Source organism: Pristis pectinata, chromosome 21 (assembly GCF_009764475.1).
Source record: "Pristis pectinata isolate sPriPec2 chromosome 21, sPriPec2.1.pri, whole genome shotgun sequence".
Taxonomy (NCBI): Eukaryota; Metazoa; Chordata; class Chondrichthyes; order Rhinopristiformes; family Pristidae; genus Pristis; species Pristis pectinata.
Window position 1 is genome coordinate 11218209 of NC_067425.1, and position 27450 is coordinate 11245658.

The 27450-nt window shown below is 44.1% G+C and overlaps 1 protein-coding gene across 1 annotated transcript; it reads right to left on the reverse strand.

Moving 5' to 3' along the window:
- rflnb (refilin B) lies at positions 1-27450 on the reverse strand. The gene is made up of 3 exons (XM_052035880.1): positions 26932-27450; positions 7016-7125; positions 1-2463 (listed from the first exon to the last, which is right to left on the reverse strand). Exons 1-3 carry the CDS (start codon positions 27145-27147, stop codon positions 2154-2156), a joined length of 636 nt encoding a protein of 211 aa, XP_051891840.1. The 5' UTR covers positions 27148-27450; the 3' UTR covers positions 1-2153.

A 27450-nucleotide genomic window follows, 5' to 3' on the forward strand; every position in this document is an offset into this window, starting at 1 on the left:
TTAAAATATTCCATATTTATTGAGCCAGCTATACACATATGTACACAAGACCTATACAGGTTTTGAAAACTGCTTGGGCCGAGTTGGAATTTTTGTGCAAACATTTGTTGAACCACATTCTAAACAAGTGCTTTATAAGAGAATTCTCCCCTTTTTGGTCTTTTTAATCCCATGCAAAAAAAACCCAAACAATTGGGAAGCTGTTTCACCAGTACCCTCCTGTACAATGAAGTGCTTAAGCACTTTAAAGTGGCCAACTCATCCCGACCTTTCCCTACCCCAACCAACGCAGCTTGCTGTGAAATGTGGAAAACACTATTTGTTGCAACAGTGTCTGTTGCAAATGGCTGGCGACAAATTCCCTTTTCCCTTCATGCCATTATCAACGTCTTGAAAAGGAGCTGTGAGATCAAGACATCAACACAACAGTAATCCAGACCAACAAACCTTTGGCTTACTTACTTCAAACTTTCCATTGTACCTGACTAAATTATTCTGCATTTCAAACAGTACTTTCACCATCTACCTTCTGAAAGGTCATCAACCCCAAAATGCTTTTCTCCCCACAGATTCTACGTGATCTGTGAGTATTTCCAGCAATTGTTTCAGATTTCTAGCATGTTGTCTCCTCTTTCCTACCCACCATCAGATCCAAACCATCCATCAGTATTCTTCCCCTCTTTCTCCCCCCTCCCCAACCTTTTCACCCCTCAACACAACCTTGCACCAACCACACCCAGTATTGGATAGGTTGTAAATGCAATTAAGTTGGTAGATCCCAGTTCTGATTGGATTACATCCTCAATATTGGGTTTTCAGCAACTAATTACACAGAAGAAACGTTCTTAAAATTACCAGAGTTGCATGGCATTTACAGGTCTTGGTTCACTCTCCGATATTTACATATAATGAGTCAAAATGCTCAGAAGGAAATAAGCCACAACAGAAGTGCTGAAGGTTGAAATTAGGGACAGGTTAGGCAAAGAGCATCTATCCACAAATGGGTTAGATGGGTGAATTAACAGACAAGATTCCTGCTTCCAACATTATGGCAGGGTAGCAACAGGCTTTTTAAAATACATTTTGTCTCATTCACTTTTCAGGACAGCAAATCTCTAGTCATTGAAAACAACACACACATGGTTTCCATAGTGTTGAGAGCTGCTTTTAGTGGAAACAGCAGAGATGGTGCTATATGCATCAACAAACCCTGAATGTTGAACCCTGAAGCAACATCCCATAAGACAGTAAATTAAATATCTTTCACAGGGCAATGAGGATAACAGGCACCATTACATTTGGAACTGCTCTAATCTTTAGGTTTTAATGGAATTCTTTAATCCAGATTGGAGCAGGTGCCTTTAGTAATGTCATCCACCATGTGGTTACACTTTCAACACAGACTCTTACTTGAGGGATCACATTAAGACACCTAGAAGAGATCACGTTAAAACCCAATGCCACCATTTGGTGCAGGATGGTGCAAACCTAGAATTTCAAACCTCAGGTTTTTCTCCCCCCCACCAAACCCTCCATAATGGATGGTAATTTGACCAAGTCCTTCAAAACACAATAACTTGTGTATTAAATGCAGGAGTAATATTAACTGCGCTAAATTATTTTCACATTTATAACAAAAGTCCAACATGCGCAGTGGAATTTTATTGCAGTTGTCCCTTTGACTCCAGCCCCTGGGACCCAAACTCAGAGCAACTCCCGTTTCTGCAATGGGCTGGACACAGCAACCATGTTTGCCAGTGTACTCCTCCTTTCCCCAATAGGACCTCATGTTGAGCATCTCTATCCCCACACAGACTGAAACCTGGGCTCAGTGGCCAATTGCTTCCAACTCAACCACCCTTCCCCCACCCCCCCCCACCTAATCATTAGTCCGAACATATTAAAATGAATAAAAATCAAATGGATTCTTGCACAATGTTTCCTTAACCTAGTCCTACCTTATACACATAATAGCATTAAAATTTCTAAAGGAATTCCTAAACTTTGTGATTAAAAATAATTAGGAGACTAAGATGCAAGGGGGAAAGAAATGCAGTTTTGAACAAGTTCAGAAGCCACCATAGTTCAGAAGCAATTTGACAGTCAAGAGAACAACTGGATTTGTGGAAGAAAACATCACTGGGGAGCGCCATTTAACTGCTACTGCAGTCTGTCACTTCAAGTTCCACACTGGACAAAAACCTCCGTGCTGCCTTCCTGCAGTTGTAATCCACAGTGGTGGTGTAGACAGTCTTTGCATACTTCGGGTACACGATGACTGCACTAAGGAATCGCAGTGGTTTGTGTTGAAGCTCAAACTTCAGCTCCGTCTTGTAGTTCCGCCACGTGCAGTCGGGAACACAGATGACTGTCTGGCTGCAGGAGCCAACGCCCAAGGTGTGCTGCAGGAACACGTTGTTGATGTAATGCCGGTCTGAGTCATACTTCACAGAGGAAGTGTACCTGGAGCAAAGAAACAAAGGGCTATTTATTCAGAAAGGGTTTTCCTCTCCCTGGTCTTACACATCAATATGCCCATGGCCTAAAGACTCCATTACCTCTCAGTGTTGTCCCATCAGTTCTTGCACCAATGGACACAGTGACACAGATAGGCAGTTGCTATTGGAAATTCACTCTAAGGGAAAACACTGTTCTTGATGGATTCCTAGCCAATCACATTTAAAAGGGGCTCAGCTTATCACTGTACCAAACATACACAGCAAGCCTCCAGGGGACAATTTCTCAACCCTCCCAGGGGGTGGGAGGAGACAGGAGAGCACATTTAGCAAAGCCCACATAATTGATTAAAAGGCCCATCACTCTAGCCAGTCCAGGACCATTGGTACAGTGTTTCTATTACACCAGTGTTGCCCAATATCAGCCACCAGCTACATAGTTCCAGAAGCCAAATACTGCAAATGCTGGAATCCAAATCCTACCGCGTTTCTCAATTGTAAATTTATTAAAAAAGCCAGACAACTTGGACCTTTACCCTCAATATCCATTCATCTGTACTCTTTAACCATTCTGTTCATATGGAAAGCAGAACATCAAGCAGTTTTTTGTCATTACGAGTCCTTGGTCACCAAATGCTGCTAGATGTTCAGTACCTGCACAGATAGGGTGGCTGTTTTCCACTGAGATTGTTTGCAACTATTGGCCACAGACTTGTGGAAGATCTGTTAGACAATGCTGCTCAGCAGGAAGGAAAAGTTTTAACGTGCACGTTTTGATTACAGGGTTAACAGAAACAACTGGCTCTTCAGTCCAGCACCTCAGACAAACTACACTTGACAGACACCGCTAATGGCATCAATTCAGTAAAAGCACCCACATGAATGAGTAACCCGAGAGTCATGGGGGAAGACAAAACAGATGACTGTTTGTGGGGCGAGGACTGACGCACAAGATGAGACTGGGATGATTAGGCTTACACTCACTAAGCCCAAGGACTCACACTAGACACAGGGAGGATGTCCCCAGTGGTTGAGATCACAGCCTCAGGATATGGGGTATGCCATTTGGAACAGATCAGGAGAAATTTCTCCATCTAGAGGGTGACCACCTGTGGGAAGGCACTGAAGGGCAAGTCATTATTGAAGGACGAGGCAGATCTTTCTTAATGCTAAAGGGAACAACAGCTTTCTGAAAAAGCTGGAATAGGGTAATGAATTGGATGAAAAGCCATGATCTCATTGAATCTTGAAGCAGGCTTAAAAGGGACAAATGGCCTACTCCACGTTTCTACATAATCCAGTGGATGTCATCAAGGATTTTAGAAAGCATTTGACAAATGCTATGTAAAAGGCTGGTTAACAAAATTAGGTGGGTCAGTGTCTGCTTGAATTTTTAAAAAAATGGCTTAGGGACAATTAAACTAAACTTGGGAATTATATATTGTGAAGTAACACCATCTAAAGTCAATGCTGTGACACTGGTAAATTGAAATCTTGCCATACTCCAATGTTACCAAAACTAGGGACATGGCAATCAACTGCAACAGAACAGATAGGCTGAAGGAAAGGGCAGACATGTGGCAAATGGCATTTACTAATGAAGTGTGAAGTAACATGGGTCCAATGGAATAGTTCTGAAGAGGGTGCAGGACTACATGGACTTGGAGGCCTGTATGAATAGATCAAGGGCAACAAGTATTGAGAATAGTCAAAGCACATGCGATCTTGGGTTTCATAAATATAGTGGAGGCATTTGGTATAAATGCAGAGAACTTTTACTACCCCTTTATAAATTTCTGGTTAGGCCAAAGCTTAGATTACATCCACTTCTGATCACCACACTTAAGGCAGATGCCAAGATCCTGAAGACGACACTGAGATACACCAGGGATGGGGAATTCAGCTACAAGGTTAGGCTGGAGAAGCTGGAGTTGGCACGAAGGAGAATGAGGGAAGATTTTATAGATATGAGAAAGACAATTTTGTAGAAAAAGTAGGTATAGACAAAAGAAAGTTGAACAGTTAGTCGATGGTACAAAGGGAAGGGGATGCTGATTTAAGGCTTTGGGCACGAGGTTATGCATGACTGGTAAAGTCCTGGAAGCTGCTGCCTCCAAAGGTGTTGGAAGCAGAAGATAATGATTTCATTGGATAGACATTGAAAGGAAAGAAAAGTCATCAGCCAATGGGGCTAGAGCAGGGGAAGCAGACAGACAATTGTTCCACAGAGAGCCAACACAGACTCCGTGGGCAGAATAGCTGCCTCCTATACTGTGATGATTCAATGACTGCAAATTGGTATTTGGATAATGACAGCAAGCACCAGCATCTTAACCAATTTTCACATTTCATTATTTTGCCAGAATCTCTGTACAATTTGTACATTAATTTTCAGTTTAAAAACTGTTCCGAACAGAAGACCTAACAATTATGGATTAGAATTTCCATCCTATTACTGCAATTTTTGGGTTACCAATGATGGATTCCAGCCATTTATCCACTTCAGCTTGTTGTATGATTGCAGTTGTTACATTAAAGGCCAAGGATCCTATACCTCCTACCACATTTCAATGGTTTTCTCAAACTATAACATGTTTAAACTTAGAAAAAAAATTAGGAGTGGTACTGTTGATCCTTCGCTTAAATTTGAGGAAGGTTGGAGTCCATTTATTCAGTATTTCCATATGATGTAAGCAGACCTTTCTCGAATCCCTTTCAATAACCTCTTATTTGAATATAGAGGAGCAGAGCTAATGACAATGTTTTTTAACCAAAGAAATAACAGTCCAGCTTTTTTTGAAATTTTTGGTTTGCTTATTTTTAATTTTGAGGTTCTCTTTTCATATAATTACATTTCTTTTCAAATTCTTTTGTATCATAAGAGATTGGGAGGTTCAGATTATATATTTTACTCCCAAGAGTGTATATGTTAACTGTTATTATTGTAATCCCGATCGCTTCGCACCATGTGTATAATCACTATTGCTATGTATATTAATTAGAAATTTAATAAAGATTGAAAAAGAAAGAATTTCAACCAAAGAATCCACTCAAAGGGGCACCTGCGTTTCATTCCATTATCACTGAGAAAGTGTATTAAATACTCAAGCATCCTACACGTCAGGTCAGGAGTTCACACCAGAGAGATGCAGCTACTAACCCACAGGCAGAGGGGGGTTCAGGTCAAACTGTTGGGATATCGGCCCATTGATGAATGAGAAGGCACAAAATTAAGTAAACAAGACTATTCAGGAAAACACAACAAAAGAGCCATCATTCCTTTAAAGTACATCCAACTATAAACCAAGGAAGCCTTCACCAAACCAGAGACACTTAGTCACTAACAGGAACAGAATGGACTATTTTTCAGATAATAGATCAACTCTGGCAGTAGGGGAATGGGTGTTTATTGGAAAACCACTCACAGCAGCTTGGGAGAGACTACCTGGAGAAAACAGAGTCTGCAGTGCCACATAACACTGGGCAGACACACTCTCAGTTCATTCAGCCCAATCCACAAGAAGCCTTTGGACACAACATTAAATGGAAGCCAGTCAGCTCCTTTTGGTGTGGATGGACAAGACCCTACAAGTACTCTTCCAAACACCAGCAGGGGGCTTACTTAAAATGACTAGGCCAATATATAATTCCTCAATTAAATTACCCAAATAGGAAATGTGGGCATTTCATATTGCTCGATGGAGGCTTGCTGTGCATATGACTGAAACAAATCCTATACTTTGAGACTGCACTTCATTGTCCAAAAAAAAGTTTAAGAAATGGAGGCTGAGAGACATTCCAAAGATAAGCCCCTAATGTAACAATATCACAGTCACAGGTGAAAAAGGTGAGCACTTAATTACAGAAACTCCTCTTTTGATGAGGTTTACAGGATACTTCTCTTAAAGAAAGATGCATAGAATACAGAAAATAGAAGCTGGCATTCAACCCAACTCTGATCCACCATCAGAGCCAATCCTCTATCCCAATACCATATTCCCACTCTTTCTGTATCCCCTGGTGCTTTTTGTGCCTGAAAATCCGCTTCCTTAAATGCAAGGGCAAGGAGGTCATATTATATCCATGTTGATAAAATGTCAGGGCTGGAGTATTGTCTGCAATACAGGTCACCATAGCACTAGATGTAGTGGAGGTATACAAGGTTTGTACCAGGGCTGATGAATGATAGGAGGAATGATTGGTTGGGCTTTACCTCTTTGCAAAAGAAAAAGACCGAAAGGTAGACCGAACTACTGGTGGTATTGGACTTTAATTGGTAGAGGCAGAGGGGGAGTTGAGAAAAACCTATTTGACTCAGTGAATGATGTGGGACTGCAACGCATTGCACAGAAGGGTGGTAGATGCAAAAGCCAGACACATGTCTGAATGAGCTTTTGAAAACCTATATCAAGACCCTGGACTCAGAGCTGGGAAGTGATTATCCCAAAAATTTCATTTCTGGCCAGAACAGGCCCAATGGCCTCCTCCTGTGCCATCAATATCTACAGTTCCACAAATGACAGGACAATTCGACCAGTCAGAAAGAGCCCACCAATTACCTGATCTCCTTTGGTGGCAGAGGATCAACTTCAACTCCTTCTCCAAACGATAGTGGGTGAAGTCTCGGTCCAAGGCCAGCAATCTGGAAAGGGGAAGTAACCAAAGGGTCCTGCAAAAAAAAAAAGAAAAAATGAACATACAAATACACGAATCTATTCAGTCATTCAACAAATCAATGGCTGACCTGACCACCCTCAATTCTGCATTCCCATCCACCTCCAGTAATGATTCACCTTCTTGCTCATCAAGAATCTAACACTGCTGCCAACATCCAAATATTCTGCCTTCACCACCCTGGAGGAGAGTTCTAAAGACTCAGGACCTTCAAAAAAAATTATACCTCAGCCACCATGAATGGGCAATCTCATTTTTAAACAATGATCTCTAGCTCCACCTACTTACTGAACTTTTAAGCTTGACTAAGTTCCTCACAACATAAGCCAGGTGCCTTTGATCAATTACATCTCTCATCTCAAGCACCAAATCCTCGTGAGATCACAATTTCACCAGCCCTCAGTATGACATTTAGTGGATATCAGGGTTCTGAAGGCACTGCCAGTCACCTCCCTTCAGAGGAATTCAAAATAAATAACCTTTTCTGTGCAAGAACACATACTCAGAATGTTTCCATCTTGCCTTCAAGAAAAAAAGGTCGTCTATAGGGACATGACCACCTTTCCAAAATGGCTATTTAAAATGGATATGGCACCAAGAATGAAAAAGCAGTCAGGCGCAGATGGAGCAGCCCTACTATTCCCAGCCAACATTCCGAGCATTCCCAATGCCCTCCATACGCACCAACTCACATGCAACATTATCACATTGAAACCCAGGCTATCCTGAGACTGAACTTTCAAATACCTGGTCAGCTATGGGACAGTAGACAGCATCTTTGGGGGAAAAAAAAGGGTAAAAAGAGCAAATTGCCAGTATGGAATAAACCCTTTAATCCTGTTTATGTTGGGTATCAAAGCAAAGAGACTTTAAGGGTTTATTCCAGAGATATCATTACTGATGGAGCTTTAGCATTATTAGAACATTACTGAGATCCTAGCACAGATTGTGTAACGTTGTTGACATACTGGGGGCTGTATTCCATTTCACTGGGAGCACCAGATCAGCTTTTACATGTACTGGGGTTGAAGGGCAAACACCCACAACCAATCTAAGAGTCCATCAATCACTGGGAAGGTCTAACAACATTGGACTAACAACCCAGACCAAAACATTTACTAGCTTGAGACAAAAGCTTCAAGCAACAGAATAAGAGGGAGAATGAGGACTGAGGAAAGGAGACAGGCTGAAAATGCTGAGCATCGGGGTGTATGTATGGGACGAAGGGCTGGGTCTGAACCCTGGGCATGGATGCTCTTTAATGAGTTAGGCGATGAAGGACTGCTCTCTCAGCTCATTTGAGGGGTTTCAGTTTCACATCACTGATCTTTCATCTACCCACCCCCTCCCCATTACAGCCACAAGTAACAGGCCCCTTATTTTCCAACAATGAGCATCTCTGCTCGAGACGATTAAAGAATGTTCAAGCCCAGTGGGCAGATTGTACCAATCCATCAAAGCACAAAACTGATGTGCCAAATAGCCTTTCCTTGAACCTTTTCCTGCATCCCTTCTTTTGCAGGGGATTGCCTTGTTAATGCCAAGAACAATTTTAGCCATTCCATTTTCAACAGGCAATAAGAACATTACTCCATTGTGTTTACAACTAAACCCTAATTGATTACATTCTTTAGAGCGCCAGGTAATTACCAGTTTGTCACTTTCCATCTCCTCTAACAAGGCACAATTATCTGTAATTCAAAGGCAATTTCCTAAGATAAACACACTAGCAATCCTTGATTTCCCCTTAATTATTAAACTCCACCATTTATCTCAGAACTGTCAGCCTGCAATGTGCAGGCGATCTGCTGTGCTGCTGGCTGTTTCTGCAGGTCAGTAATTAAGTAATTTGAGGTGCCATTTCCCAGGCAGGGAGGAGTCAGTTTAAGCATCCACTCAATCGTCATCCAGTAAATCCATTAAAATGATCCCTAGGGAAACAAACCATCACCTGAATACAATGAGGGGGCATTTAGGCCTCTAAGGTGCTATCACACATTGCCCAGGCAAGGCCCTCCTGAGCAATGAGCATCCACAAGCTCTTCCTTGATTTCCCTGCACAATTGGTCCAAGACATCAGGAAGTATCAGGGTCATCCCCCCCCCTCATACAGCAGTTGATGATTGTGGTTAATGTTGCAATTGTCAGCTTAAACCCATTTTGAATATAGATGATCAATTCATCTTCCCCCTGTGATTACTGGAGTATGCACCTCCACAACAAACTTGGTTTTAAACTTCTTTTCGGTTGGGAACAGGACAGAAGATGCTGGTGATATCCAGCAGGTCACACAGCATCTGTAGTCAATAACCCTTCAGAACTGAGAGAAAAGCAGCAGGGATGGAGAGAAAGGAACTGTGCACGTCAGCTGGACAACATCAGGATTGAAACCACATCACTGGAGCAGGGAGGTAGCAACTCTACAAGCTGTGCAGATGCTGGACATCTGAAATAAAAGTAGAGAATGCCAGGGATACTTGACAGCCCAGCAGCATCTGTGGGTGGCAGAGTCTGGGAGAGAATTGCTGGGATTGTGGGGGAAGTCTCAAGCAAAATTAGTAGGGGTGGCATGTGGTTCATGGGCCAAACAGCCTTCTATGTCAGAAGGATGGAACATAGGACAGGATTTTCTAAATTAGGGTTTTCCTGCAACTGGTCACCTGGGGCAAATTACCCACAGCACTCTCCAGAAGAAGTCCTCCTGGTAGGAGGAGGGAGGGGTTGGGGGGTAGGAATAAAAGAGGGAGTAAGATTCAACAAGACACTCCAGTGAGCAGTATAGCAGAAGTCCACTTCAACATCTGGTACAGCATCATCCAAATTATATTGTTTGCCCTAGAAATATCCCAGTACTCACTCCAAGAATAGCAGCTGAAAAGTAGTTAGAACATTAGGAGGCATTGTACAGTATTGGAAAGCAGTTTGCAATTCCCAGGCATTTAAGTGACCTCACATCCAAGTCATAAAACTTGTTTTCAGTGCCATACCAATGCCAATTGACTATAACTGCTCAATGTCCAGTGCCTTATACTAGTTGCTCAGAGCCAGCAGGCTCCAAGAAACAGTCAAGTGCCCGACTAATCTGGTAATATGGCCAAGGAGAGGGAGGATGGGGGGGGGGGGGGGGGGGGGGGGGGGGGGGGGGGGGGGGGGGGGGGGGGGGGGGGGGGGGGGGGGGGGGGGGGGGGGGGGGGGCAGGTGCGAGGAGGAATTGCTGGCCTCAATCTTGGCAGCTGCCCAAAAGTAGGCCCCTTCCTCAAGGGGAATACATTTTAAACTACCAATCCTACATTAACTGTACGTTTATTAAAGATACACAAATTGCAAACTGAAAAATGATCTGCATTTAAGACCTCAATCAATATTCCACTTAAAATAGCCTGCATTCAATCACATCACTCCCTGATGGCCAGAGCAGGACCTGGTTCAGGTCAGGTCAGTCTGGTAAGGCATTGAGTTCAAGTCAGGTCAGACCCTGTCAGCCTTCTTCAGATGCTTCACCTAGATTGACTGTACAATGTCCTCTACATCTTCAATATTTGGGGGGGGGGGGGGGTATTTGTTCACAATGTATGATGCCACTGACATCAACACTAACTGTCCATTCTTACATGCCTCATTTGGAGTCAGTGAGGAGTCCACAAGATTTTTTTTATGGTTATAGGAATAGGAAATGTAATGTAGGTTTTGGGAATAAAAACATAACCAGGCTCAAACTAGCAGTGGTCAGGTTAAGGTTTTTATAATTTTATACCTCTAGGGCAAAGTAGTGGAGATGTGAGCATGTTCCTCCAACCACATTGAGAAGCTCCCCATTCCACTGCAGCATGGTAAGATGCTCCTAAACATACTGTTACCCCAGGGCAATCCCAGCCCACAAGGTCATTTAGATTCCCTATGCTTGCCACCCCACTCCCCAAATGGCAGTCAAAGATCTGGAGGACAAAAGATTTTGACAGGGGTTATTTATATTTGATAAAGAAAGCACAGGAGAACTTCCTGATGTTTGTTCCAGAAAAAAAAAATCAACCCAGTGGGCAAAACTAAAACCAAAAGTCCAACAGACCAATTGCACAGGAGATAACCAATATTTCCTTGGATGAGTCAGTTAATAAAATTGCTATTTACATCACAAAATAACTACTCATTACCTTCAAAATAAAAATGCACAATTTTAATCTTTTAAATTACCCAAATTTTGAATTACTGCAAGGAATTCCAAGAGACATACAAATTCTTCAGTAAATGTGAATGACTAAATTCTCCAGCATCTGCTATCCTACCAGCATAGTCCAATCGTGCTTTAAATAAGGCTTTCCCTCCCCTTGAATGTGGGACTCGAGAGGAAAGAAAACCCATTCATCGTCTCAGATTGATAGTTTAATTTCCCTCAATGGCAAGCAGTGTTTAGGTGGCAGCTTTGAGGCTTCATAAGCCACTCAAGATTTGCTGTTGTATATTTTATGATGCTTGAACTCATTGCTATTAACTGCCTCATAAACATGTTATGAACCGATTAATGTCTAGATGGAAAGGGTACGTCGTGGATTTTTATCTGGAGAAGTAGAGGTTTAACTCCAAACAACTGAAATTTCCCAAACTTTAACGATAATTTGACATGTGGGTATGAACGTTCTGCAGAAGCCCCTGACCCCAGCAGGAACATTAATCACCTCTTTTGGCTTTAGGCTGGAAGATGTTGGCCACTTCACACTTCTGATATTTTTTTTAAAATAAAGTACAGGCCATCAAGGTTAAGAACACATGACTTATAGACACTATGTACAAATGAGCTCCTATATTAATAAATTCAAAAGTCTGATGTAATTATACATGTTTCCTCTCTCCACTTTTGGTAATTGTTCTCATTTGCTTCTGATGCCATTCATTACAATACTGTGGAGGTATGGTTACTGTAGAGCAATTTATTTTCTGACATGGATGTCTATAAAAACGGAACGCATTTGTTATCCAGGGACAGCCTGTATTACAGAACAGAAAGGCAATTAAGGTCTGGTCAACGCAGCTTCACTGAAGCAATAAATCTCAAATAAAGCCCTCCACTGAGGGTCTGGAATCTCAGCCAACTCCAACGCCAAAAAAGTGCAGTGACTTCTGATTCACACTTTTCAATCCATGAAGCTATGGCAAATTAGTCTTACAGCCATATGAGAATCTACCAGTCCCACGCATTCATTAGTCTGGCCTGAAGACATGTAGCCGTTGGACTAAGTTGTTTCTTTAAAGCTCTCCAAACAAGAGCCAGCTAATCCGAACAAAGGCACGATAAAAGTGCAGAAAAGGTCAATCTGAGTTTGCAGAAGGAGCCACCAAGGTTTTCTAACTGGGAAGCTCAGAGGAGATGAAGCAAATGTTTTTTCCACCCAGAGGATGGTTGGAATCTGGAACTCTGCCCAAGGTAGGTGGAGTTTCTCAATATTTAAGATCTAGACAAGTACAAGTACTTGAATCAATAAGGCAAAGGCTCAGAGTGAGTAATGGAAAATTAGTATAGTGGGTAGGCACTTAATGGGTGTGATGCACCCAAGGACCTGTTTCTGTGCTGGATGACTATTTTAATCAGTCTGTAGCTGGTCCTTCTCCAAGTGGGCAGTGGCAAGAGAAACTATTCACCCCTACGTTTGTTTCAAAGGAAGAAACAGTTGAGGTTTCCCAATCTTGCTGGTATCCAGCAACCTCCTTAAATGTATAGGTTGTGTAGGAGTTCTGACAATGCAAACCAGAACCCATCCTCAATGTGTATACATACACACAGTGCGTCAGGTTTCAGTGTAAGAGCCACTTGGACAAACTTATACAACTCTACTCTGGAATGAGCCAACAAACCTTACCAATGATAGCTTCATCAGGCAAAACAAATGCCCAGAACCATTTCAAGCAGATTATCCCTACAATCTAAGTTTTAGAGCTTTCATTTTGCAGTACGAGTAACTTTCCAAAGGTTAGCAATAAGAAATGCAGTTTTGAGGCTTCTGGCTTTAACCAAAGCACCAAATGTGTATTTTGTTACAGTCCAAGGAGAGAAAGGTCTCTCAGCCAGAGGCGAAAGCAAATCAGTGTGGTGCACAGGTAAGAGTGTGGCCAATACATGCTAGTAAAACAACTGTACCCAGAAGAAATTTGAGTTACACTCACCTCTTCTCAAAGTGATACAATTGCTTCTAATGAAATCATCACCCAGCAAACCATGAGAATGGATGCTTTGACCACAACACATTGCTCAAAATAAAAATGGAATTTTATCTCAGAGGACTCTTGCAAATAGATTTGACCATTCGAAGGATCAATTCATGTCAAGTTAAAGGCAAATGTGATCTGAATGCATTTTACATATAAACCAGAAGTTAATTGTTCCTGGACAAGTAACCTTTTAGGCCATGCAAACAAAACTCTCAGATGCAAGCTGCTTCAATCAAACCTCATATTCCTTGTCCATCAACAATGGCCAAACTAAAGCCACCAGAGGTCCTGTTCCCAATTACCATCACAGCTGTGGGTCAAAAGGGGAGGCAAATCAGATTTGTTCAGACCCCTCAACAGCAAGAAGCAAGCAACCAACCACCTTCACTCACCCCTCCACCAGTTCTGTCAGCACCCATCACAAGCAATTAGACTTAGCACAGTTTGAGGGAGGTCACAATCCTTCCCCCCCCCCCCAACAGAACTAAGTCAAATGTAGAGGTAATATCACACCAGACAGAACATCAAAAGTAGCCTAAACAGTTCCAGGTTAACTCCACAGCAGAACCAACACACAATACCTTCTATCCATCTGTAAAACGAGCTTAGCGGATGGTCCCTTTAAAAGCACATGCCCAACATGCAAATTCTTGGTAGCCTGAGCAAAAATAATCAGCTGTGTAACCAACCCCTGCCGTCTGCTTTGATTAAACAAAACGTTCAATGAATCCCAAACAGTGAGGAAGACGATTCATCGAACTGCAAGTTGGACTTGCCTTCTGAATAATCTAACTCTGCAGCTGACTCCAAAAACAATTTCCTGTACAAAGTGCTTTTCCAACTGCCATACATCAGGACCAGTAAAACATTATTAGCATTGTGCACAATGTTTGTACAAAAAACACTCATCCTTTTCTAATCATATTGTAAAAGGGTGCGAGTTTACTTCAGCTACAGAGGTGGAATGTGTTGCAGCACCATCCAGCCTCACCCCACTCACCAAGGTGCAGCTTCCTCAATCTCACTTCCCCATCACAGAAGAGTCACACATCAGAACAGCAGCAGAGATACAGCACGGAAACAGGCCCTTTGAGCCATCGAGTCCATGCTACCATCAAGCACCCACTTCCACCAATCCGACAATTAAAAAAAAAATTCCTCCCAATTCTCATCGAATATCCCCAAGATTTTACCACTCACCTGCATACAAGGAGTAATTTACTGACCAATTTGCACATATTTAGTATGTGGAAAGAAAATGGAAGCCCATGAAGTCACAGGAGAACATATAAACTCCACATAGACAGTTCCCTAGGTCAGATTGAACCCAGGTCCTCCAATTGCCACAAGGCACTAACTCTACTAGCTATGCCACTGTCACTCATAACAAAAGACCTAGCCAATACTTAAATTAAACAGAGTTGTACAGCATTGGTTCACATACGCAGCTTCCCGAGTTGCCAACACCTCAAAATTCACTCCATGTGAAAAATAGGGTGCTGGGAATTATGCCCCAAACCTTGGAGCTCGGGCAGTGTACAGAATAATACCTGTAGCTGTTCCGTTCCATCTTGTGCAGCTCTGAAGCAGAGACATACTAGCAGTAGTCACACACACACACACACACACAGGCAAATGCATTCAGTTCTCCTTAAACCTCATTTCCGACTCCTATTGGGCCTGGTGCCTCACATGTTCCTCCCCCAAAAACACTGCATGCATGGAGCTATTTGCCTCTGGAAAGGTTTATTTTAATTACAAAAAAAATGCTGAGAATACAAAAAGGCCAAGTTCAAAACAAGCTCAATACTTCTCCCCCTCAAAAACTGCAACAACTCCAAAGTGTTTTAAAACACAAAACTCAGATTTGGAATCACCAATGGTTTCACGTCCAATATGGAAATTAGACCTCTACTGCGTGGTAGTTCAGGAGCAGAGTATCTTCCAGAGGAGAGATTGAGAGGTTGGTTCTTTTACCATGTTAAGAAAGAATAGCCACCATTCCCAGAGGTTCTGCTGGGAGAGTCACTGAGATCAATTTCAACTTATTATTTCAGGAGGTCAGTGGTAAGGTAGCTGTGATCACAACATCCTGGACAGAGTCCTACAATCATTCAGCTCAGGACTGAACCTTCCTGGTCTGGACCATTACCTTAGAAATTTGAAAGTGGGAAGAACATGTATCTGTACACTTATCATACAGGGCAACCTATTCCCTTAAGTACAGGTGTTCTGCCCACTCCTTAGCCGTCCCTCAGGGTCAGATGAAGGTGGTTCTAACAGGATCTAAAACAACTGGGAAAGTGTGCAAAGGAATGGCAGATCGAATTTAACTCAAGCAAGTGCAAAGTGAATGCATTTTGAGAAATTAAACCAGGGCAGGACTTGCACAGTAAATGACAGGGACCTGGGAGTGTTGTTGACCAGAGGGAACCTCAGGGGTACAAGTATATAGTTCCCTGAAAATGGTGACACAGGTAAGACAGTGTGGTGAAGGCAGCATTTGGCATGCTATCAGTCAGGGTATTGAGTACGAGTTGGGACATCACTTAACAAGATGTTGGTGAGACTGCGTGTGGAGTTGTATGCAATGCTGGTCACCACGCAATAGGATGGATGTGATTGAGCCAGAGACGATGCAGAAAAGATTCACAAGGATGTTACCAGGAGTGGAGGACATTTTGTTATAAGTAGAGACCAAGATATCTGGGACTCTTTTCCCTGGAGTGTGAAGGAGGCCAAGAGGCGACTTTATAGAGGTTTATAAAAATCATGAGGGGCATGGATAAGGTGAATGGTCACTGTCTTTTCCCCAGGTTTTTGGGGGGGGGGGGGGGGGTCTAAAAACTGGAGAGCGTAGGTTTAAGGAGAGGGGAAAGATTTAGACAGGACCCAAAAGTGGTAATTTCCCCCCCCACACACACACAAAGGGTGGTGGGTATACAGAACAAGCTGCCAGAGGAAGTGGTAGAGAGGGGTACAATTACAACATTTAAAAAATAACGTACAAGAATGCTTCAGAGGGATATGGGCCAAATACAGGCAAATGGGACTAGCTTGGGAAGGGACCTTGGTCAGCATGGATGAGTTGGACTGACTGGATCCATTTCCATACTGCATAACTTGCTTCTACTCCACTTCTGAGGGGTGGAAGATGCCAATACAAGAACCCTTAGTGTAAAATGGTCTTTATATACCAACTATCAGAGTCTTAAAGAACCTTGTCTGTCGACCTCAAGGACAGAGATCCAAGAGGTCTAGAGACCAGGTTCTGCTGCAGCAGGACTGCTGTCAGTCCATGTGGGACAAGCTAAAGGCCAATTTATCCCTCATTCCCCACTCGCAACAGTCCAGCATCCAACTGGCTCCCTCTCCCTACCACTCCAGGCAGGCAATGAGAAACAAACAAAACATTCTGTCATTCAGACCTGACATTTCCAGCCAACTGAGCTGGGTTCCACTGAAGCGGTGTTCAGGCACAGCCACTGTTGAAACAGTTCAGTAAGCTCAGGTATTTGGAAGCTGGTCATTGCTTTGGGGAGTTTCACAACTTTATATAATGCCTTTTTACATAGAAAACTATTCCATAACAGTTTACCGAGGGTTACGAAGAGATACTTAGCCCATCCCCATGACCGATGAAAGGTCTTTATTATTTCAACTTCCTTGGAAGACAAGGGAAACTTGAAAACACAGCAGCTGCCTAGTTGGGGCAGCACTGTGCACAGACTTAACAGACGTCACATCCACTCTAACAACTTTACTGTTTCCCCAGCCCTTCACTCCATTCCCCTATTAATCTCACCCATCCCTTAACCCTCTGATTTCCACATTCCTCCATTTCCAGCCCTGACCACCCTTGGATTTTTAAAGCCAAGCATTAAGCTATCAAGACACCATGTTTTGAGATTCCCCCCCTCAATCTCTCTGCCTCTTGAAAACCAAGCTCTTCATCATTAGTACCAATATCTCATGCGACTTGGCAACAAGTTCTCTTTGTTAGGGCATTTTACTACACATTATAAAATGCAAGCTGCTGAGGCAAAAATATTAATGAAGGAATTAAATAGTAGACAATTGCCCAGAGATGATAGAATGAGGATGAACTTTAGTTGTGAGAGGGACCTGCATTTAGTAGGCTTAGAGTATCATTGTGGGATTTTTTGTATCACACATACAAGAGGGATACAAAAGAGATAGGGGAGGTGCACTACTGATCAGGGAGAAGATCACAGCTGCACTTAGAGGACATCCTGGAGGGCTTATCCAGCAAGGCAATTGGGCAGAGCTCAAGAATAAGAAAGGTGCAATCACTATGATAGGGTTATACTATAGGCCTCCCAATAGCCCATGGGAGAGAGGAACAAGCACACAGGCAGAGGAAACAGATATATAGGCAGATACTGGGGAAATTAAAGTTAGTGGGTGATTTTAATTTCCCCAATATTGACTGGGATTTCCTTGGTAGCAGAGGCTTAGGCAGGGCAGAATTTGTTAGGTGCATTCAGGACGGTTTTGTGGAACAGTATGTGAATAGTCCAACAAGGGAAACATATATATAGGCAGATACTGGGGAAATTAAAGTTAGTGGGTGATTTTAATTTCCCCAATATTGACTGGGATTTCCTTGGTAGCAGAGGCTTAGGCAGGTCATAATTTGTTAAGTGCATTCAGGACAGTTTTGTGGAACAGTATGTGAATAGTCCAACAAGGGAAATGAGCCTGGCCAAGTGATCAAAGTTTCAGTGGAAGAGCATGTTGGGAAGTGATCACAACTCTGTAGGTTTTCAGATACTTATGGATAAAACAGGACCTTGGGGCAAAGAGCTAAATTGGGGAAAGGCTAATTATAACAATTTTAGGAAGGGGAGACTAGATTGGGAGCAGCTGTTATTGGGCAAGTCCATATCTGACATATGGGGGTTGTTTAAAGGCCAGTTGGTCAGATATCAGGAGCAACATGTTCCTGTGAGGAAGATAGACAAGGATGGCAAGGTTCAGGAACCTTGGATGAGGAGAGATTTTGTCAATTTAGTAAGAAGAAAAAAAGTACATACAAGTTATACAAGTTTTAGGAAGCCAAAATCAAACAGGACCCTTGAGGAATATAAAGAAACTTAAACAGGTACATCAGGAGGGCTAAAGGGGACCATGAAGTATCCTTGACAAATAGGATTAAGGAGAATCCCAAGGAATTTTAATCCCAAGGCACCACTCTTCTGGCACCAACATAGCATGCTCACAGCTCCTCACCTGTCCATCTTTGGAATGTGGGAGGAAGCCTACGCAGACACAGGACGAATGTACAAATTCCTTACAGACCGCAGCAGAATTGAACCCAGGTCGCTGATGCTGTAATATCATTATGCTAATCACTACACTACTGTGATAGTGAATGAGTTCTTTGCACTGGTATTCACTGTGGAGAAGGACAATGGGGGGGGGGGTGGTGGGGAGTAGTGAGATCAGGGTGTGGTCAGTTGATATTCTAGGGCATGTTGATATCAAGGTGGTGGCAATGGGTCTTTTGAAGAACATTAAATCGACAAATCACCAGGGCCTGATGGAATCTATCCTGGCTAATTGAGGTGGGCAAGAGGAGATTGCTGGGGTCATGACAGAACTTTAGCCAAGGTGAGGTCCTAGAGAATTGGAGAATAACCAACATTGTTCCTTTAAGGATAATAGGGGGAAAAAAAACAGAAAATTATAGGCCAGTGAGCCTTATATTACTGGCAGGGAAATTATTGAAGATCCTTAGGGATAGGATTTACTCACATCTGGAAAAGCATGGATTTATTAGGGATAGTCAACATGGCTTTCTGCAGGGGAGGTCTTTCAAACTTGATTGAGTTTGTTTTGAGTTGGTGATGAAGCTGATCGATGAGGGTAGGGCAGTTGTCAACACAGACCTCAGTAAAGCATTTGACAAAGTCCCTTATGGTAGGCTGATCCAGAAGATTAAGGCACACAGGATCCATGGAGACTTGGTAAATTGGATTCAAAATTGGCTTGGCCACAGAAGTCAGAGGACAGTGGTGGAGGGGTTTCTCTGACTGAAGGTCTGTGACTAGTGGTGTTCTGCAAGGAATAATGCTGGAACCTCTTGTGATATACAGAAATGATTGGGACAAAAATATAGATGAGCTAATTAGTAAGATTACAGGACAAAAATTAGTGGAGTTGTGTATTGAGAGGAAGGTTGTCAAACGATTCAGCAGGGTGTAAACCATTTGGAAATGTGGGCAGAGAAATGGCAGATGGAGTTTAACCTGGACAAGCTTGGGGTGTTGAGCTTTGGGAGGGCAAATGCGAGAGGAAAGTATATAGTAGAGGGCAGGACCCTTAGGGGCATTGACGTGGAAGTCCATAGCTCACTGAAAGTGGCAACACAAGTAGATATGCTATACTTGCCTTCATCAATTGGGGCATTGAGTATAAAAGTAAGGAAGTCATGTTGCAGCTGTATAGACCTTTGGTTAGGACACATTTGGAGTATTCCATGCAGTTCTGGTCACCACATTACAGGAAGGCTGTGGAGGCTTTGGAGAGGGAGCAGAAGAGGTTTGCCAGGATGTTGCCTGGATTAGAGGATGTTAGCTACAAGGAGAGATTGGACAAACTTGGATTGTTTTCTCTGGAACAGAGGCTGAGTAGTGATCTCGTGGAGGTATATAAAATTATGAGAGAGTCTTCCCCAGGGTGGTAATGTCAAACACTAGAAGGCAGAGCTTTAAGGTGAGAGGGGGAAAAGTTTAGAGGAGAAAAAAAGTGGAACTGGAACATGCTGCCAGGGGAAGTGATGGAAACATATGATAGCAATGTTCAAGAGGCAGTCAGGCACAGGAAGGGAATAGAGGGATATGGACCACGAGCAGGTAGACATGGAGTTAGTTTAAACTGGCATCAAGTTCAGCCAAAGGGCCTGTTCCCGTGCTGCACTGTCCTGTGCAAGGCTTCATTCACTGTCCGATTCAGCAATCCCCCAATACAAAGTGTCAGCTCACTTCAGAGGTTCAAACGCTAGAGTGGAGTTTGAACCTTCAAGTGTATGACTCAGGGGAATGTGCTACTGAGTTTAGACAACACTCGAAGATAAACACTCTACAATGCCCAGGCAATTTTTAAAATGGGCACCATAAAAAAAAAGCAATAGGCCATTCAGCCCTTCATGCTCATTCTGCTGTTTGATAAACATCACAGCTAATCTTTCTGCACCAACCCCAAATTATACTAATCTCATTTTGAATATGCAGTGACTAAGCCTTGACAGCCCTCTTGCTTAGAGAATTCCAAAAGATTAAATAAACCAAATACCAAAGACTCTGGCAATCTGGAATAAAAAAGAAATCAGATGCTGGAAAAACTCAGGTCAGGTTATGGAAAGAGTTAATATTAACTGTTTCTCTTTCCACAGATGTTGTCTGACCCAAGCTTTCCCAGCATTTTCTTCTAAAAATATATACTGGGGATTGTTCCTGCTCTCAAGTTACATCTGTTTTGCCCATCGTGAATAGATTAGAGTAGATGAAAGCTTACATGGTTAAACAGTTTAATACAGTATTTCTTAATTGTTCCAATAGCAAGGTACTTTAGACTTTTGCAGTGCCAAACAGTCCTCCCTATCAACATTGCTCAAACTGGGTGAAGATGTTTAGGCAGTGATACAGTGACAACAACACATTAGTGATAGTGCAGGATCACCTCTTAATTACCAAATACAGACAACTTTCTTATTCTTTAGCCAAAGATTAATGATAAGCAGATGAAATCTAAATTTCTGGGGCATTTCAAAGGCACTGACACTTCCCAATAAGAACCAAATGATTAACAGGACTTCACATCCTGCATTGAGAGAGAAATCAAACGCACCTCAAAACATCTCCAAAAAAAAAAAAAAATCGAAAAACAGGGCATTTGTTGTGGCCCAGCTACAGCCTTCAAGCAGAAAGATTCAGGTCCTGCTCCAGATACTTGGGCAAAAATCTGGGCTCTTGTTCCACTGGGGTAGTGGGCTAGTCTGCATTTTGTGCAAGATTTAAATCTTCAAATGGGCAAATGCAATCCCACTGTACTATTGTCAAAGGTTCACATCCAATACTGGTAAAAAAAAATTCTTGAGCATATTGTCTTTTGTAGGATCTTGCTGTGTTCAAGCTGGCCATTAAGGACCCTATATTACAACATTGTAATAGTATGGTTGAAATCTGGTTAATTTTTGTGGGCTTGCACTTTCACATTTCCATAATTCCAGTGTTGGACTGAGGTTAAAACAATTTAATGCAAACCGATTTTTATTTCAATATTACAAAAACCCTCAACTTTTAAATCACCTCAGTTTAATTTGGACCACCCAGCCTCGTTCAAACACAGACCCTGCAGGAGGAGGTTAACACAGTCACACAAGACTTTACAAAAGGTAATGCTTTCAATCAAGGCTGGAGCTTCTCTCGCACGAAACTGATGAAGCTTCCCACCCTCCTTACATTCCATTAGCCAGGGAGTGTTCCACCAGCTGAGTAACGGGTTCTGCATCGTAACCTTTCAAAAGGTATTTATTGCTGAGCTTTCTGCCTTAACCAATTTCAGTGCCAAGATTTTTCAACAGTACGTGGGATGACCGTTCCACAGGAATGGTGTTCTAACAGGCAAGTTCAGGGAGGGTGGGGAAGGAAGTTTCTCAAGAGATTAGCTATCTTATCTTTCCGAATGAAGCAATGCTTCCAGCTCAACACAATTAGCAAAATTTAAAATTGCACAAGGTAACATTGGCCCAATAACTACAGCAGTAAAAGCGGAACAGTGCGTCGAAGCAGTGCACCTTCTACATGCACAGCCTCCACTACAGAGCACCACCCCATCCCCACAACTCCTTCAGTTCCCCCAAGTAGCAACAGCACTGGAAACACCTGCACTGGTTCAAAAAGATGCCCAACCACTTAAAGGGCAATTAGACCTACTGGGTACACCTCTAGAACAAGCAGTTCCAGACCACACTGCAAAGCAATTTAAAGCTTTTCAATTAACCCCATGTAACTGGCACTGAGGGGACTGCAGAAGAATTTCCGTCACACCTTCGGTTACTTATCAAGCCGCCAGGCTCCTTGATGTTCTCCAGTGGCCCCTGCACTTCCACAGCAAGGAAATAATCCCAGGGGATAACACACCAACATCCAGCTGGAGGGAGGGGTGGGGGGGGGGGGGGGAAGAGAAGAGGATGGGAAGGGAAAGATTTTGCCCTAAAAAGGGAAAAAAATTAAAGTTAAAAATAGACTGGGCTCCCACCCAGCGGGTGGCCAGAAGGCTCCAAGTGATACTCAACACTGGGATCACGAGGAGTGTCATCAGGACGGGACTGTCCGTCACCAACAGCAAACGTCAACCAGCTTCACCCAGGCTGGATCACTCAGCCGCTGCTGACTAACCCTCACCTCAACAGCTGGGCAAAGGGATGGGGTGAATGCGTCCGGTGGAGATCAAAGCCCCCCTCGTTAGTTGAGGCCAACCATGGAGCCTGAATGACAAGCATTTTAGAATTCTGGTCACTGCCCCAGCACGTCACTCCAAATAAACAGCCCACTGCCAAAGAGATCTGTGACCCAGTTAGATAGGCAGAGGATTCTTGGCTGAGCGACAATCCAATATTGTACACCCACTCTGGCATCTGATTGACAGCTTAGGTTTGCATTTGTCTAGCACCTTTCTCTTCCCTTTCAGAGCTTCTCAAACTGTTTTTCAGCCAAAGTAGCCACAATGGAGGCAACACAGTTACCGATTTGTACACAAGCTCCCGTAAACAAGAATACCTACATGTTGAATAGGGACTGGGAAGCAACTTAGAGTTCAAAATAGTATCCCGGGATCCAACACATCCAGACAAGCTCTAGTGTAATGTCACATCCAATTCATTGGTGCCTTCGACCTGCAGCGGTCCCTCAGTACTGCAGAAGTGCTCAGCATCCGGAGGAGTCGAACACACAATCCTGTGGCTCAAACAAGACCATGCCACCCACTGACATCTGGGAAACATTGACCTCACATGCAGGCGACCATACCCATAACCTTGGCATGAGCAACACTTTGCCAACCAACAGACCATACAGATTTTATTACATTTCTGGTTTAACTTCCACAGCACACAAGGACTCTCTCTTGAGGCACTCCCATGTTCATACAATCTCTCCAGAGGCATCAATGAGGGCACAACACATCCGATGAAAATGGCTGCATACAACTTACTGAGCACAGCTCCTGTCAGCAGTATTAGGCCATTACCCATTATGTTATTTTGTCCATGAGGTGGGAACTGGTGCCAAGTGCTGCACAAATAGAACAAAGTGTCCTTAACAGCACAACATTGAGGCTTTTCACTGGAGGGTCAAACAAAATCTGACACCAAGCCGTACAAGGAGACGAGGTCAGGTGACCAAAGGCCGAGAGAGGATTAGGTTTTCAGGGCCATCTTAAAGTAGAAGCGAGAGAGGTGGAGAGGTTTAAGGAAGGGATTCCAAAGCTGGTCAACTTACTGCACGAGCATCGACGGCAAAGACGCGAGAACAGGAGCAGTGCAAGGACTGCAGCAAATGCCACAAAGTGATGCAGCACAGAAACAGACCCTTCAGCCCAACTTGTCCATGCTGACCGAGTTGTCTACTTGAGCTAGTCCCGTTTGCATGCATTTGGCCCATTTCCCTCTAAACCTTTCCTATCCACGTCCCCATCCAGATGTCTTTTAAATGTTGTAATTGCACCCACTTCTACTGGCAGCTCATTCCACATACCCACCACCTTGTGTGGAAAAAGTTGCATGGAACCCCTCAGGTCCCCTTTTAAATCCTTCCCCTCTCATCTTAAACCCATACCCTCTAGTTTTAGACTCCCCAACCTGGGGGAAAGAATGACCATTCACCTTGCCTATGCCCCTCATGATTTTATAAGCCTCCAAAGTCACTCCTCAGTCTCCTATGATAAAAGCCCCAGCCTATCGAGCCCCTCCTTATAACTCAATCCCTCCAGTTCCAGTAACATGCCCCTGCCTCTGGTTAAAAGCACCAACTGACCAGATGCCGAGTCATTCCCAGTGTTAACCTACATCAGGGAGGCCATTCAGCCCATAGCCTGCTCTCCCATTCAAGAACATAGATGACTGCATCATTGGCTTCAGCTCCATTTTCCTACCCAACCCCATAACCCTTGTACTCCCAAATTCTCAGCCCTGAATGCACTCAGTGACTCAACTCATCTGAGGCATTACAATTGACCTTAAACCACCCACCCCACCCAAAAGGAGCGGTAGTGGGAAATGGAAGGGAAAAGCATTTCTTTATCACTCTGGAGTGATCCCTGCTGGGTGTGAATTGAGCTTTGGCAAGGTGCTCAGCGAATTCCTCACATGAAGGGCAACTCAACTCAGGTGTTCAGGAGACTGCTGACAACCACAATACAGCAAGAACAAATTCTCTGGAGGAGGCAGAACATTAGGGGGTAGGGAGGGGTCACTGCTGGTCAGTCTTGGAATGAGTAAATGGACAAGCATTCTGGCCTCCATCCTCAATAACACACTTCTCTCTGCCACCCACATCAGGAAGCATGTCAAGAACCAAGAGAGGCTCAGTGGACTTCAACTACATGTCCACTATTTGTTGGAAGCAGCATCTTGTTGGAGAATGGGAATTGGATCTTGGGAACCTCAGATCACAGAAACGTTTCCTCTCCTCTTCCCCCAGAGAATGACAACAGGACAGATTCCTTTTTGACAGGATGGTGGGGGAGGATTCTTGCCAATCTTGACAGGAATTGCAAAACCCAGGGGAAAATACTATTCCCAGTCACTGGAGGTTTTACAGCATTCTCATCGAGATGGACTCTGGGTAAAGGACCACATCAAGGACAAAGGCAGAATGTAGCAATGGTCATAGGTCATCAGCTCTGGTTCAACATCGGATTCCCAGAATGTTCAATCCTGCTGGAAATTCAATTCCACTCCCACCCTCTGGCGCAACCCTGCACCTCCACCCCCTCCAGTAAAGATTGCGAATTAGACAACCTCCGACCAGTTAAAGATCCACATAGAGCTCGGGGGATGAACAGCCAGTCTGAGAACTCACCAGTTCCCCCCCAGACAGGGGTAAACCTGCTCATTAGTTCTGGGAGGGAGGAAAAAAAAACATCAGTTGGGCCACCCCACTCCCTATACTGACCCTCAAGTCAGGTGAGGCACAGAGAGATCCACACTCAAACACTCTGCAACACCCAGCACGTCCCACATGGGGACAGAGAGACTACAAGTGCTGAATGGCATGGGAGCAATAGGTGACCATTCAGCCCTTCAAGCCTGCTCTACCAAACATGGCTGACCCTCTTATCTCAACACCACATCCATGGTCTCCCTTCAGACCAGTATCAAGAGATTTCATAGAACAGTACAGGAACAGGCCCTTCGGCCCACAATGTCTGTGCTGACCAAAATGCCAACCTAAAGTTGTCCCACCTGCCTGCACACGATCCACACCCTCCTTGCCTGTCCATGGATTTCCTTGCATATACTCCTGCCTCCACAGCCTGTGTGATAGGGGATTTCACAGGTGTCTGCAGCTTGGTCCCTAACACCTTACCCCATGTCCTGATTCAGTGAGCCCCAGCTCCCAGTCCACCCTCCCTGTTCCCAGCTGCAGGCGTCCTATCAGGATGTTGTACACCAAAACCAGCTCTCCTCCCACTTCAGTGAATGGGCTCCCAACCATCGGGGTGAAGGTTAACAGCCGGGTTGGAGATGGAACGGTAGATCTTCAAACCTTCACCACGTTCAACCTCGGAACCTTTAACAACTGGGAGGGCAGCCGTGTCACTGGGCATGTTGCGCGGTTGCGGGGGGGGGGGGTCAAAGCAGATCCCAAGGGTGGAGACAAAGCCACCCGAAGGTATTCACCACGTTGTCCATCTGTCCAGCACCATTAACACTGCTCATGGGCCAGCTTCACCATTGTGCTCAACGTTCCCCACACGGCAGACACCGTCCGCTGTTACAACAGTGGACGAGGTGACACGGCCAGCGCCTGCCAGTCTGCTGACTGTCCGCCCGGTCATCTAGTTCACGTTTTGGAGCTGTTAAATACCACTCTGCGGCCACTTTCCTACACGGTTCCTCCCAGGCAATGCAAGCAGACAGCTTTCAACCATATGCACCGGGAAACTGACAAAGGAAAAAGTCCAGTGAAGGGGGGGGGGGGGGGGGGGGGTGGAAGGGAAGAGAAAAGTTAACTAGCCGGAAATAAACCGCAATTAGACAAGTTCTGAACGCACAAAGTCCTTCGGTGTCCTTCAACAATTAAACTTAATTGAAGTACAGTCATACTATTACTTAACTACCACAGGATGGGAAATTCAATTCTATCCCAACCATCAGATGCGAATTCATGAAGTGCTAACATTTAAAAGTTCAGAATAAGAGAATCGCAATAAACCAACTCTCTCCAACGCAATAACATTTTCATAGAGAATTTAATTTGAGGCTGCTTCAGACATCTGCATTAACTTTCTGTTAATTAACAATTTAAAACCGCTGCAATGCAAGATTGCCCGACTGCCTACATACACCCACCGAGGCTCGGGGATGCCCTCTGGACGGAAAGCCGTGGTCTTCCTGTTCCAGTAGCCGGTTCTCCGCCAAACTCCCCGGGGACGGGAGCCACACACTGGGCGTAGGGCTAGGACTCGGGGGCAGTCCCGAATCGGGACTGTCCAGCACTCTTTCCCCCAGCCGCTTCGGCTCCACCAAGGGACCAGTTACCTCCTGGAGATTTAGGCTGCCAACCATCGCCGCTTGCCCACAATCTGCCCCAGTCAACTCCAGTCCACCTATCTGTATTTGAGATGCAGTGGGATTAGGGGAAAAAAACAAATCCAGCGGGTGGCAATTAAATAAAATCTTGCAGTGAGACTTTCTAGCAAACTGGAAGCCAATGCACTCAGTCCAGTGCCGCCCCGTCCCGATGTGTGACTTCACGGGGAGCTCAGGAGCACCGACACATTCCACCCACAACCGAGCTCAAGGATCTCATTGTTTCTGTGAAGCGGTTGATTTAGTAACAGCGGAGAGAACCGCCTGCAGACTCTACAC

What these genes read in the sequence shown, in the direction of transcription:
- rflnb (XM_052035880.1), bottom strand. Translation starts at nt 27,147, where the DNA reads ATGGTTGGCAGCCTAAATCTCCAGGAGGTAACTGGTCCCTTGGTGGAG. An exon ending in GAGGGCATCCCCGAGCCTCG is followed by an intron (nt 7,126 to 26,931) that starts GTGGGTGTATGT and finishes TTTTTTTTGCAG; the next exon opens with GACCCTTTGGTTACTTCCCC. An exon ending in CTGCCACCAAAGGAGATCAG is followed by an intron (nt 2,464 to 7,015) that starts GTAATTGGTGGG and finishes TCTTTGCTCCAG; the next exon opens with GTACACTTCCTCTGTGAAGT.